Genomic DNA, 13,574 nt, shown 5'->3' with positions numbered 1-13,574 from the left:
TTAGGCTGAAAAGGGATTGTTTTAATTTCCAAGCCAGCCTTGAAGTTTTCCTCTCCCCAGCTTCCTCCATGAGATTCTGCAGGAACTCTCTCCTCCTCACAGTAATTCACATGTTCTGAATTTTAATTCTTTTGAGTCTCTAAAATATTTGAATGTTTAGATTTTGTCTCCTGAAGTGATTTGACTGATGACACTGGCAACTCCCAAGTAAACAACACAATGGCAACCTTACTGCCGCTGTTTTGGGTCTGAAAGAAACACAGACTCACAAGTTGGTTTAGGTGGGAAGCGACCTTAAAGCTTATCTCATCCTACCCTATGAGGGCAGGGACACCTTCCACTGTCTGACATTGCTCCAAGCCCTGTCCAAACTGGCCTTGGACGCTTCCAGAGATGGGGCACCCACAGCTTCTGTGGGCAACTGTGCAGGGCCTCATCACCCTCACAGGGAAGAATTCCTTCCCCATGTCCCATCCTAACCCTGCCCTCTGGCAGTGGGAAGCCATTCTCCCCTGTCCTGTCCCTACAGGTCCCTGTCCAAAGTCTTTTTCCATCTTCCTTGTTGGCTCCTTCAGGTACTGGAAGGCCACAGTGAGGTCACCCCAGAGCTTCTCTTTCCCAGGCTGAACAATCCCAGCTCTCTCAGCAGAGCTGCTCCATCCCTCTGATCACCCTGGTGCCTCCTCTGGACTCTCCCCAGCAGCTCCAGGTCCCTCTTGTGCTGGGCCCCAGGGCTGGGGCAGCTCTGCAGGTGGGGTCTCACCTGAGTGGGGCTGAGGGCCAGAATCCCAATCCCCTTCCTGCTGCCCATACTGGGGGATCAGCCCAGGATGAATTATTCCTTCCCAAAATTCAACACTAAAAAAGAGTTGTGAAGAGCCCTGGGCTTATTTTGAAGTCCAGAGAATGCATGAAACACCCTCTGGCTCTGCACCACTTGAGCAGTAACTTTCTGCAGAAGGAATCCATCAAAGCCACAGGAAAACTAGGATTACCTGGCTGCCACCACTATGGTTTTCTGTGCAGAATAGATTGTGAAGCAGTGTGGGACAGACCATTCATTCTCACTCTCCTCCACCTGCAGGGAAAGAAAAGATTTTTCTCATCAGTGCTCAGTCACCAATAAACACTAAAACTCTCCTGTGCTAGCCGGGACTGCAGTCAAACAAGATTCCAACCTGGCTGCAGGAATTGCAGAACAGCAACTCTTTGATGAATACCTCCTACTTTGAAGACTATTTTGGCTCTATACAAAAATCTATGATGTGTTTCTACTGCAAGGGCACACCACCACTTCCAACATGGCAAGAAAAGGAAGGGGTTGGAGCAGATTTGGCTCCTTACTTACCGGGGGGTCCAGCACTATCAGCTGCAAACCAAAGACAGAAAGAACAATCCTGTTAGAAAAGGTGTGGGGAGACAGAAGGATTGATTGCATGCCAAGGTGTTTGCTAGGGGACAAAACACCAGGATAAATAAATCCCTATTTCCAGATCAGCCTCTCACAGCAGTGTCAAAATGAATGGGCAGCAGGGTGTGCTTCAGCTGTTTTGCTAACATGGAAGGAACAGACTCATCACCTGCGGATAAAGAAAGCTCTGTTTGACCAACTGCTACTGAGACCAGCCTTGGAGCAGTTTGTGGCTTTGGTCCTTGTGCCCTGAAGTAAGTCCTCAACCTGCCTTAGGCAAAGCCATTTCCTTAACCCTGTGATGCAACATGGAACCACTTACCAACATGCCATGCAGAGAGAGATGTCCGTGGATTTTGAATTGATTTGTCCCTGTGACCCCTTTGCTTGTGTACAGTAACATATCTGAGAACTGGAAAGGCAGGAAGAGAACAATCAGTGTTCTGACAGCAGCAGGCAGGGCCAAGGATTTTTTGACATCTTTAAAAATCTGTTGCTTAAAGGCCACTGTAGATGCATGAAAAATGCCATTTCTCAGTCAGTTTGGCCAACTACCCATTTAAACCTCTCTTTTGTTTACTCATAACAGAGGAAATTAAATTTTTAAATTCCATTAAAACTCTGTGCCATTAAAGAACCAAGTTGACCAGAGAGTAGTGCCAGAGCACACCCTCTAAAAACATTGCTTAGAGTGAACTTTCGGTCTCAGGTGCTGATTTTCAACACAAGCACATGAAAACACACTTCCCCAACAACTTCATCCTGAAGACGTTGGGTTTATAAATGTCAGAAGCAACACCCACCAGAAAGAACATCCGCTGCTGTAAGCCTTTCTTAGTGAGCTTGTACAAGCAACCTTCCCGAATAAACTCCTGCAGTGGAAAAGAAAAAGTCAGATAATGTTTCATCTTTGCTGACTCCAGGGAATTGTATTTTCATCCCAGAGTACAGAGATGTTGATTGGTGCCCAGCAATGATCACTAACAGATTTCTTAGAGGCCCGATGACACTTTCCTTCCTTTTTTGTGACATGAGCCAGCTCCTTGCTCTTAGCCAGCATTTAAATCAGTGAAGGAAGAGAAAGGAAAGGAGCAGAATTCCTGTTGGACACCAGCAGTTCACCTATCACACTTACATCCCACTGCAGTGACTGCCATAGCATCCCCAAAGCACATGCGATGCTCCTGTATTTATGCCCAGTACATCTATCAAAAACAAAGAAACAAAACACCAGGCAGGAACTGCATAAACTCATGTAATACAGAGGCACCCACACCAGTTTAGCCCAGTGCTGTGGCTCTCACCATCCTGTTCTCTGAGTTTGCACCAGGCAGACACAGGCAGAGCTGGGAGTGGATTTCCAGTACAGCACACCAGCTCCCACTCACACACAGAGCACCACACCCCAGTGCGCCCACTGTCTGTACTGGACACACAAATCTGCAGCCAGAGTTCCAGCAGAAGCATTTCTGATCCATCCCTCACAATATCACCAGGGTGATGATCCCATCATCCACAGCATTCACTAAGAGACAGTCACATGAAGCCTTCACAGTTGTCCCATAGACCAGAGGGACAGCGATGGCAAATCCATGCTTCAAAGGCACTTCCTTGGAAACAAAACCAATAAAGGCCCTAAAAACCAAGCAGAGGCACTTACCCTGCCAGGTGCTGTGAGATTGTCTATCCCAACCAGGTCGTGCTGCAGCTCTGTAAGCTTCTGGAAATTTTCCAGGCGGATGAGGCTGTTCTGCAGCTGTGAGGTCATTTCTGTGACTTCCTTCAGAGCATCTGTGTGGAGAACAGCACCAATGGGACCAGAGCAGAGCAACCCAGGCCACCCATTTCACTCCTGCAAAACTCAATCTGAAATTTAGATCTGAAATTTAGAGCTAATTTTAGAGCAAAATGATTCATATGGAAGGGACCTATAACAATCACCCAGTCCAACTGCAAGCCTCTTTAAGTGTATTTTAGAGGAAGGTACATGGAGCAAATTACTTCATAGCATTTCCTGTGCTTCTGGAGATCACTGTGTACCTCAGATTTTGCTTAAACAAAAAGTATTTACCATGTAGCTGAAAGTAAATGAAAAAAATTTAACCAAGCTGTTTCTGCCGAAGATTATTTTGTCATGAATGGAATTTACTACACATACATCTGATGCTACAAACAAGCATTTCTTGGGCACATTTTTACATCTAAATGACAAAAAATTTGTAAAAAACCTTCTCTTTTTTTTTTTTCCCTGCTAGGAGACAAGAAAAGGACTAATTTTCCAGCTTTGGTTGAAGCATTGGGATCCATCATGAGAAAACCACTCCCTGGAACGCCAGGAAAAAGAAGAACTTACATACATTGAATTTGTGGACATAATTGAACATGAGTGAACCTAAGTGTTCAAGGCCAGGTTGGATGGGGCTCTGAGCATCCTGGTCTACTAGAAGTATCCCTGCCCATGGTGGAAGGGGAATGAGATGAGTTATAAGGTCTCTTTCAACCCAAAGCATTCTGAGATACTATAAGTCTATAATTCTTGTCTTCCCAGGGCACAGGCAGAGTTTTGGATGCCCATGGGAAGGGGCTGGCTGGGTGCTCACTCACTCCGGCAGTCGGCAAAGTCCCAGTGCTCTGCTGTGTAGTGCTTGCACAGCCTCCCCAGGATCAGCTTGTAGTGCATCAGTCTCTGGATGGGTTTGAGCAGAAAGGTGTTGAGGGGCAGGTAGCAAACCTTCTGCAGCTCAAACTCCTTATAAACCATCTCCAGCTTCTTGAGGCGTTTGGTTGCTTTCTCCAGTTCCGTCAGGACCTCATCGTGCTTCTGCAGGTAACTGGTGAACTCCTGTGGAATTGCACAAAAAGTGACTTGGATAAAAGGAAAAGAGTCTTTCACAAATAAAGGAAGTGGCAGGCAGCTCCCAGTCAGGGTCAAAATAGGTGTCTGTATGGTATTGTGCCTGTGCCTGCTGGGAATACCAAATGCTGGTGGTGGAAATAGTAGTACCACACTCCTGCACTCCCATTCAAGCCACTGGTTATAATTAAATAATTACTGCACTACTACAGCACTAATGTAACTATCACAGAGAGGCACTCTGCTTCACATAAAATTGACTTCATTTCAGAAGAAATTATTCTGCCTTTAAAAATATGTATGTTTTTAAATTAAATAACCTTGTGAATCAAGGTCTCAATAGCAAAGCTGAATAAATAATTTTTCTTTGTTTTCTGCTGAATAACCAACAAATACATTTTCTCAAGGTAAATGTAGGTGGCTAAATAAGCAACAGTGATACAAAACCTTCCTACCATTATTTTACTAGGTTTTCTTTTAAAACTGTTTCTCAGCAATAGCTGTTTGCAAGTTACTTTAAGATTGACTGAAAAAGAATAGGTTTGGGTGGGATATTGGAAAGAAATTCTTCCTTATGAGAGTGGTGTCAGATACTAGAATCTGATAGTTCATGGCTTAAACATTGTTAGGAACCTTTTGCCTGTTATGGCAAAATTCTGTAAAAAAGCTACAACTACAGTAGCCCAGCCCTCCCTGAAGATGCCTGACTGGAACTTTGGACTGTGAGTTAAGATGCCTTGATAAGATAAAGGGAACGCTATTATTCAATAATCATGGGTCTAGGGAGAAGTAAACAAGGCAGAGGGAAAAGAATGCACGCCCAAGAAAGCCAAACCCAGCAAAAATCATTCCTGGCTGGGTTGGGAAGGGGAGGCCATAGTCCAAGAGGCCAGGTTTACACAGAATCCCCCAAACGAAGGGGGCAGGAGGAGAGTTTTGGGTGCTGGTGGAACCTCTGGTCAGAGGCAGTGAACACCAATTCTCCCCCTTACACAAACTGGATCAGTTGTAAAACCCCCCAACCCCAGGAAGGCCACATCCATGGGACAAACATGTGGGAGGCAGCTGAGGGAGGACCTTAATTCATCAAAGACCCCTCCAAAGTGCTCCCCAGACTTATTCCTGTAGTCTTGTACCACACGACTGCACATGATGCAAAGTGATTCAGTCTGCTGCAACAGACTGTGTGAAACTTGCCCCGCCTCTAGGGGAGGTACCAGGGCATTCCACCTGGCCTGAACATATATTAATCCATTGGATTCTAGGCTTTTTGGGGGACCTTCACCACCAAGAAGACCAGTTGGACAGGATCATCAGGACACAGGTGGGAGGCATGGAGTGGTGATATTTTCTTTAATCTCTCTGTCCCTCCACCTCTTTTCTATTTCTTCCTCTTGCTTCTTTTCTCTGAGATCTACTATCAAATAAAGCCCACAGTACTGACTTTGGCATATGGTCTTGTTTGCACCTTAATAAAAACAGAGCCATTTCTAATAATTTTAAGAACCAGACTGTAACAGGTGGTGAGGCCCTGGCACAGGGTGCCCAGAGAAGCTGTGGCTGCCCCTGGATCCCTGGAAGTGTCCAAGGCCAGGCTGGACAGGGCTTGGAGCAACCTGGTGTCACTGCCCATGGCATGGGGTGGGATGGGCTTTTAAGGTCACTTCCAACCCAAACCCTCCTGACAATCTGTGATTAATGGAAATATTGAGCTCTTATCCTTGACAAAACAGAACAGAAGACCAAATTGCACATCTTGAATCCTGTATCTACCTTCAGAGTGCGCATGTTCCTGAGCATGACATCTCCAATGCGCTGGTAATCCCCTTTCACATGAACATTGCTTCTGCCTTCCCTGGAACACACAGGAGGAAAGAAGGTGGCAACATACATAGGGGATCAAGAAATTTCTCTTTTCTTCCCTGTCCTAATTCAGGACATAATCTTTAGCAATTTGACATTCCTATTTCACCATCCAGATTGAAAATTTGGTACATTAAATATGGATGCTGCATAAAACACCAACAAAGACATGCTTAAAAAACTGAGAAAGGACTAGAAAGGAACTTGTGTGGAGGTCTATTTGAAAGTTTTACATTTCAGACCTCCACATAAGTGTCATAACACAACATTTTGTGATTTTGATTTTGTGATCACCTGATTTTGTGAATTTGATTTTGTTCATACTTTGTTCACGTTGATCAACTCCTTTTGAAAGTAGTTATAATGTAATATATAACATGTCAGATCAGGAGAAAATAATACAAAGTTTAAAAGATTAAGAACAATCTGTGAAATAAACTGCATTGCAAGAACCAAACCCCCACCTTAATCACAAAAACGTTTCCTAGATTTTCACCTGGAGATTCATTAACTAGAAGGTGTGGGAAAAGCACACGCCTCATCTTTTTGATCTTGTGTTCCTTCTTTTTTCTAAGGCTTGAGAGACACCATCAGATTATATCAACAAATGATGATATTAAAGGTGTTTCCCAACCTAAATGATCGTGTGACTGCAAACCCCTTGATCTGGTGCACAAGTCCTACAACTACAGGGTATTATATACAAGGCAAAGCTTGGAAAAGGGACTTGGTGCAACACAGTTTGTACTTTTTTAGTAGCTTTAATTTCATAAAAGATTTCTCCTTGCTTCTATTGATGTGGAAATACCAACTGTAGTCTGGTTTTGATGTGAGGATGTAAAAAAGGCCCCCCCACTCACTTACCAGAGTGAGAGCCTTTGCTCAATCTCCTTCAGAAAGCCTCGATGGAACTCATAGATGGGGTCTATGTTGGAGAAGAGCAGAGTCATCAGCCCCTCTGGCATGGCATTCTCCTTGATCACGGCACTGCGGAACCACTGCCACAAAACCAGAAACTCTCATCAATCTCTCTCTCTTTCAGAAATTCATTGTTAGTATGAAAATTCTTGCTCCTGCAGTGATGGGGGAGGAGAAAGTATGCACAGGGAAACAGCAGGAAGGAAGAAGAAATATTTAGTGAAGACGTAATTCGTGAAAAATGAAAAGATGGGATTTTTTCCTTGCCAAATATGAGGAAGATGAGGCCCGTGGCTGGTTCTGGGCACAAGCTTGTTTCTGAATGCAATGATGAGATGGTTTGGGACAGCTGAGTGACAGTCAGTTACCCAGTGGCTGCCCCAGCTGCTGCCACTTCCATGCAGATAAAACTGCTCTCATAGACCTGGAGCCCTGTGCAAGTTACTCAGCTGAAGACATCTCGTTGCAGGTCGCATTCCACACTTTATTGCTTTCTGGCAGGGATGGGGATATTACAAAAATCCTCTGAGATTTTTCTGAGGTATTCCCCCTTCTTTTAGGAGAAGTGCTGGGAAGCCTGTAGGAGGAATTAGAGTGAGATGGTGCCCAGTGAGTTGGCAGAGAACACCTTCCACTGAGGCCACACAGAGGAAATGGACTCAAGTTTTTCCTTGATTAAATTAAAACAACAGCTTATAGAAAGGCAACAGTAACAGTGCTCAAACATGGAGCTCATGAATAAAAAATATCTTTTAGAAGAACATGAGCTAGAAATTCATGCTGCCCTCTAAACCTGAACTCACTTGTCTGTTCTGGGTAAAAGGGGGAGGAAGAAACAGAAGCAACAAAACAAGAAAAAACTCTTGAAACTTCCATGGGTTTGATGCCCTTTGCAACTGTCATCTGCTCACAGATCCAAAAGCAGATCCAAAAGCTAAAAGCTTCCCAAGGAAAACTGTGGAGAAGACAGCCAGGTTATAAGCAGAGCTGGCAGATATCACTAAAAGTGAATGCAAAACATTTTTAGGCTTTCCTTGTTTACAGTTTTCAGACCAAAAGTCTGCCTAAGCAACCAGGATGGCACAGGATGTAGCTGCTGGAGCAAATGATGGAAGTCCAGAGAAGGTACCTGCTCTCCCACAGAAGGAGCTATGGAACAAGGAAGGGGACAGCTACTTGGCTCATGGATTATGCCACATCACAAGAAGAAATTCCAAGTTTTTTCAACCTAGCAATCACAAATCTGTTTAAAAAGGGGAGGAGAAATAAAGCCAAGCTCACTTACCACTGTAATAACCTCCAGGTCCTTTAAATAGGTGCGTTCTGTGGCCAGGATCTCCTTTGCTATGAAGTATGCCTTGTCAGTGGGGCAGCGCTGAAAGGACACACAGCCATCAGTGAGCACTGAAACACAAACCTCTACTTCCTACTGGGCATCAGCTCAAACCTTACATCCACCTCCCCTTGCTATGTGCAAATGGAGCATGTTTCCTTGCACCAGTCCTAAGTGTTTCCCTTGTGCTACGTGCTGGCAGCAGCTGCTGGGCATACCCTGCATCAGAGGAGTGGAAAGGCTGTCAGTGCACAGGGGCCCAGCCAAACACCTCCTCAGGCTCTGCGAAGGGAAAGAAAATCACCTCATGCCTCAAAAGCAAACACAAGAACTCTCTGAGGTGGCAGTCTCCTTCTAGAGTCCAAAGAAAATGTTTCTACAACCACAGCAGGCATCAAGGCAAATATCCCCACTTGGAAAAACTGGTGTTTGACCATATAATGTACAAACAATCCCACCTGGAAACCTTCAACACTCACCAGATGCAGCAACCCCAGCTTGTGGGGAGTGAAGAGCTCTACTCTGAACTTGAAATGGCCAAAAATGTTTGATTTTTCACTTCAAACACCAGGCTTCAGAAGTGTTAAAAATAACTCTGATTGGGGGAACTCCCCCAAAAAGCCTAGCTTCAATGCCCTTTTTTAAGTGAGTTGCTACAACCAACCTTCATTAGAAAAGGAACAGGGAGAAATCTACCAGTAAGATGAAAGAAAAGCACAGTGGTTTAAAAAGAAAAAAACCTCATAGTTCTCAAGTTATCAGTACTGGAGCAGCAGCACCATGGCAGCAAAGAGCAGACAGCACACATTGTGAGGGCTGGAGTTTGCAGAACATGACCTGACTAACCAGGTGGAACCACAGCAGTATCACCTTCAAATCAGAGCTCTAGTCAAGAGAGAGATTGTAAGATTACATTTTTCTTGTACAACAAAGCTGTAAAGCTTCTGCGAAATGTAACCAATTTGACACTGGTTTCCTCCTGCATCTGTTTCACTTAAAAGAATGTCTCTGAAAAGACATCAAAGCTTGGAATACTTAGGAGTTGATCAAGCTTAAGATCAATAAAATAAAAAGAAGTTCCCTTCTAAGTAGTCTCACTTTCATAAATTCTTCTTTCTGAAGAAGAACACAGGCTGCCAAAACACCAGACCTTGCAGAATGTGGCAGAAAGGGTGGGGCTTCATATTTAAGTCAGCTAACACTGTCTTTGCACATTATTTCCAAGCTGTAAGGATAAATGAGAGGAGTTATTTTTAAAATAACTATGGAAACTAATAGTAGAGTGATCAGCCGAAGCTATAAACTCTCTCAAAAAGCCTAAATGAGACAGGGAAGCTGCCAGTCGGGTGGGTTGTCTGCAGCTCAGCTGCCAGTAGCTGGTTAAACCTTCCTCTCTCTGGAAAGCACTTGCACCATGTCCACACTATGGGTGTTTCTGAACAGCATCACAGAAGTGCCTGGAGGTGCCAAGAATGTGTAAAGACACCAAAGAGCAGGGGCATGTGACTTGCTTGCCTGAGGATACTGACAGAGGTAAGACTAGCAGAACACTGGATGGGGCAAGCAGAAGAGCAGAAGCAAAGACCACATGAAGTGGTTTCTTCTTTGTGGCTGTACGGAAAACTGCAGATCCCAGGGTGGCCACTGACTCCATATGGAACTGAATTTGGACAGAGGAGCCTTCCTGGCACTGTAATAGAAAATCCTGGATCCTTCTCAAGCACCAGAGCCAAGAAACTTCTCTGCAAGCAAGACAAGGAGAGCAGAGAGTTTCCCAGGAAAATGGTCATGGAACTCTACTGTTAGGTGGACTTCTTTATCCTACTGGAAGAAATACAGCAAATCTTGAGTTCTACATGGGGGTGAGGAAAACCCCACATCATGTGGGGGAATCCCTGGTTAAAGCAACCAGTGCTCACTGGTAAGCAAAAAGAAAGCAGCCCAGGCATGGAGCTGACATTACCTACATATAAGCATATCTTGAAGACCCAAAAGCTGTTCCTGGTTTCAGATTCACTGCACCTGGAAAAGTCAAGGGCTTTTTTGTATCCCCCTTTTCAGAAAGTGAGACTCCAGCTTTTCCAAGGCCAGAGCACTGTCCACCTCTCTCCAGACAGAAGGGTCAGTCATGGAGAGGACAACTTCAACAACACAGCCAGCTCTGCTGACCAAGGCCATGATGAAATGGATGTGAGAGAATTCCCACTGAGCTCAGGTTCTGCACAGTTCAAGGGGAACACCTCAGGATCCCTCTAAAGGTCCTGTTACAATCAGAAAGCATGACCTGGAAGAACAACATATGGTGAGATGGACCAATGAGGCCGTGATGAGACTGCATGTGAAGGAAGGAACTCAGGAAACAAACACCTTACACCTTAACAAATAAGGATCTCTGAGGATTAATGTGTCCAGTTCCCCAGTTCCTTGCAGAACCACCTGAAAATTAATCATATGACTAGGGGCATCATCCAGATATTCCTTGATCTTTGTTAGGCTTGGTGTTGTGATCACTACCCTAGGGAACCTGTTCCAGGGATCAGCCTCGGGGGGTAAAGAGCCTTTCCCTAATAACCAAGCTGAACTCACTTCCATTCTGTGCTCCTGCTAAAACAGAGGGAGGTGGTCCCAGTGGACATGCCAAGAAGACACAAGATGCCAGGAGGGCACTGGGGACTCCTGCCACAACAGCACAACACATCCAACTAACCTTCAGCACTGGAGTTTTACCACAGCCACCAGAGAATACAACACAGTCAGCATTCAGCACCCAGCAAGCACAGCTCCTCACCTGGCACCTGCAGTGCCCAGCACAGCTCCCACATGGCACCAGCATTCCCCAGCTCTGGGATCTTACCTTCCTCTTCATTTCATCATCCTCTTCTATCCTGGCCCCGCCGGCGTCGCTGAGCACAGGGCTCAGCAGAGGGGACGAGCCCTGAGTGACAGCATTCAAGTTCACCTGAAAGGCTGGGGTCAAGCCCAGAGGACTCTTCAGCACCATGGAGGAGACCTGGGGATGGTCCACAGGCAGGCCTGGGTGGGAAAACAACAAGAAAATGGAGTGGAAAAGGAGAGAAAATTATTTCAAAGATAGTGCAAATAAAGAGATTATCCACTGTTACAGCAAACCAGAATTGTAATCTCATGCTATTTTTAAAAAGGGAAAAGAAAAAGAGGAAAAAGGCATGCAAATCCAAAGACTTCAGTGTGTGTCTCAAAGTAAAAGGAGTGTTCCCTGCATCCCAGAGGTTACAGACCAGTGCAGTAAGGACAGACACAGCGACAACCACACTTAAGGGAAGGATAAAATGCTTATTGTCAAGGAAAAAGTGCTGCTGAGTAGCAGCACAGTTCACAACACAGGGTTATACTGCAGGGACAGGAATACATCTTTTAATTTTTGCTTTTCAATATAAAAGTTACTTTTCAACACAGGGAAAAGCCAGGACAAATTATTCCATCACTTGCCACTCCAGATGACAAAGTATGTAAGAAATACACTCAGAAATTAAAGTATCTCCAAAATTGGTCCAAAGGGAAAGCCTACTGCTACACAAAGAGAGAGCAAGGAAAAAAATTAATTCCTGGCTTTTCTAAGTATACAAACAGAATAATCTCAAGGAAAACACTGAGAGTTCTGTAGCACTGAGTATTAACTGGATGGACACAATCCACAGTTAAACCTTCTACAAGCAACAGGTACCACTTTGCTTTAGATTATTAAACATTTTTTAAAGTTATTATTATTATTATTTTATGGACCTTTTAGAGAATTCTGACACATCACAGTGAATTTAAGCCTCCCCTTTTCACACGTAGACCCCCCCTCGGGGGTGAAATGACCATTCACGATCAGCTCTTTTGTACCAAAGGAGGGTGACAGACACAATAAGCCCACAGAATTCCTCCTAACCTTACATACTATTTTTCTGATCTTCCCTGTGACAAACAAATGAGTTTTATCAGATCAGGCAACTAAACAGATATCAGCACTTAAGCAACTACAACTCAAACACCCTCCAAGCCTCCCCAGCAGGATTTGTTGTGTCACAAGTGCTAAACCACCCGCCCCAAGACGAATGGGGAAATCAACAGCCAACCCCAAACTGCCAAATCATCATTTCCTAGACTACTTAGAAATCATCACAAGAGGCTTTAAAAAAAATCGGCCCTCACAGATATCCAGTTATCTCCTCACACCATCAGGAGTGCTGCAAGGAGTTGGGAGGTTTCAATTCCTAGCTGCTCAGGCTTGGAAAGCACACCCAGGGCGAGGCAGCCCCAGCCTGTAATTCCGCATGGACAAACGCAGGAAGCTAAACAGAGCTGCACTCGGTCACCTGGAAGAGATTCAGATCATCCAGGCTGCTGAGTTAACTATTTGTACACTAGTCCAACACCAATTCTGGAGCAGATTTTTGCTCCTCCCTGAGCATTTTGTCCATTCACATTGCTTTTAATATCACCCCAGGAAAGCAACACTGAAAAAAGCATGTTTCACCTATCCAGGAACAGGATTCAAGTTTGCTTTTACATGCTAGGAATTCTGAAAAAACAGCTTGCAAACAAACGAGTTTGCAGGGGTGAGGAGCTTCCTTAAGTTCTTGGAGTTTAACACAAAGTAGCAACAAATTCCAGAATCTGTAACTTGAATTGTTTCCATACAGCCTGAAAGCTCAGACACAGTGGGAGCAAATGGGATTTAACTTGCTATAAAAACCACCCTGCTTTTTCAGTCGGGTTGTTCTACCTTTTATCTCCTCCAACAGAAGATGGCCAGTAAATTAATTGCAAACATTGAATCAGAAAGCAAAAACCCCTCCCCAAAGGCAGAGTGCCTGACAGAAATGAGAGGCACATTCACAGAATCCCAGAATGGTTTGGGTGGGAAGAGACCTTAAAGACCATCTAGTCCCACCCCCTGCCATGGGCAGGGACACCTTCCACCACCCCAGGGTGCTCCAAGCCCCGTCCAACCTGGCCCTGGAAATTTCCACGGATGGGACAGCCACAGCTTCTCTGGGCACCCTGTGTCAGGGTCTCACCACCCTCACAGGGAAGAGTTTACTCCATCTAAAACTTCCCTCCTTCACCTTAAGGCCATTCTCTCCTGTCCTGTCACTTCCCTATTTTTTTTTTCCCTAGAAGAGGGTATAATAAGTCACAGAGAGCTCAACATTTGTTTAATTTAATAT

General features: G+C 44.8%; 1 protein-coding gene across 2 annotated transcripts in view; it reads right to left on the bottom strand.

The window, feature by feature from the left end:
- FARP2 (FERM, ARH/RhoGEF and pleckstrin domain protein 2) overlaps positions 1 to 13,574 on the bottom strand; it is a 72,204-nt gene that overhangs the window by 8,219 nt on the left and 50,411 nt on the right. For both annotated transcript variants that reach the window (XM_066326091.1, XM_066326092.1), the window contains exons 14-22: positions 11,234 to 11,412; positions 8,332 to 8,421; positions 6,993 to 7,126; positions 6,039 to 6,120; positions 4,016 to 4,253; positions 3,072 to 3,202; positions 2,215 to 2,283; positions 1,734 to 1,823; positions 996 to 1,078 (exon numbers count right to left, since the gene is read on the bottom strand). In XM_066326091.1, coding sequence (XP_066182188.1) covers positions 996 to 1,078; positions 1,734 to 1,823; positions 2,215 to 2,283; positions 3,072 to 3,202; positions 4,016 to 4,253; positions 6,039 to 6,120; positions 6,993 to 7,126; positions 8,332 to 8,421; positions 11,234 to 11,412 — 1,096 coding nt within the window. The remainder of the gene's footprint in view (positions 1 to 995; positions 1,079 to 1,733; positions 1,824 to 2,214; positions 2,284 to 3,071; positions 3,203 to 4,015; positions 4,254 to 6,038; positions 6,121 to 6,992; positions 7,127 to 8,331; positions 8,422 to 11,233; positions 11,413 to 13,574) is intronic.

The sequence above is a fragment of the Sylvia atricapilla genome, chromosome 10, assembly GCF_009819655.1.
Source record: "Sylvia atricapilla isolate bSylAtr1 chromosome 10, bSylAtr1.pri, whole genome shotgun sequence".
NCBI lineage: Eukaryota > Metazoa > Chordata > Aves > Passeriformes > Sylviidae > Sylvia > Sylvia atricapilla.
This window is presented reverse-complemented; position numbering and strand designations above follow the sequence as displayed.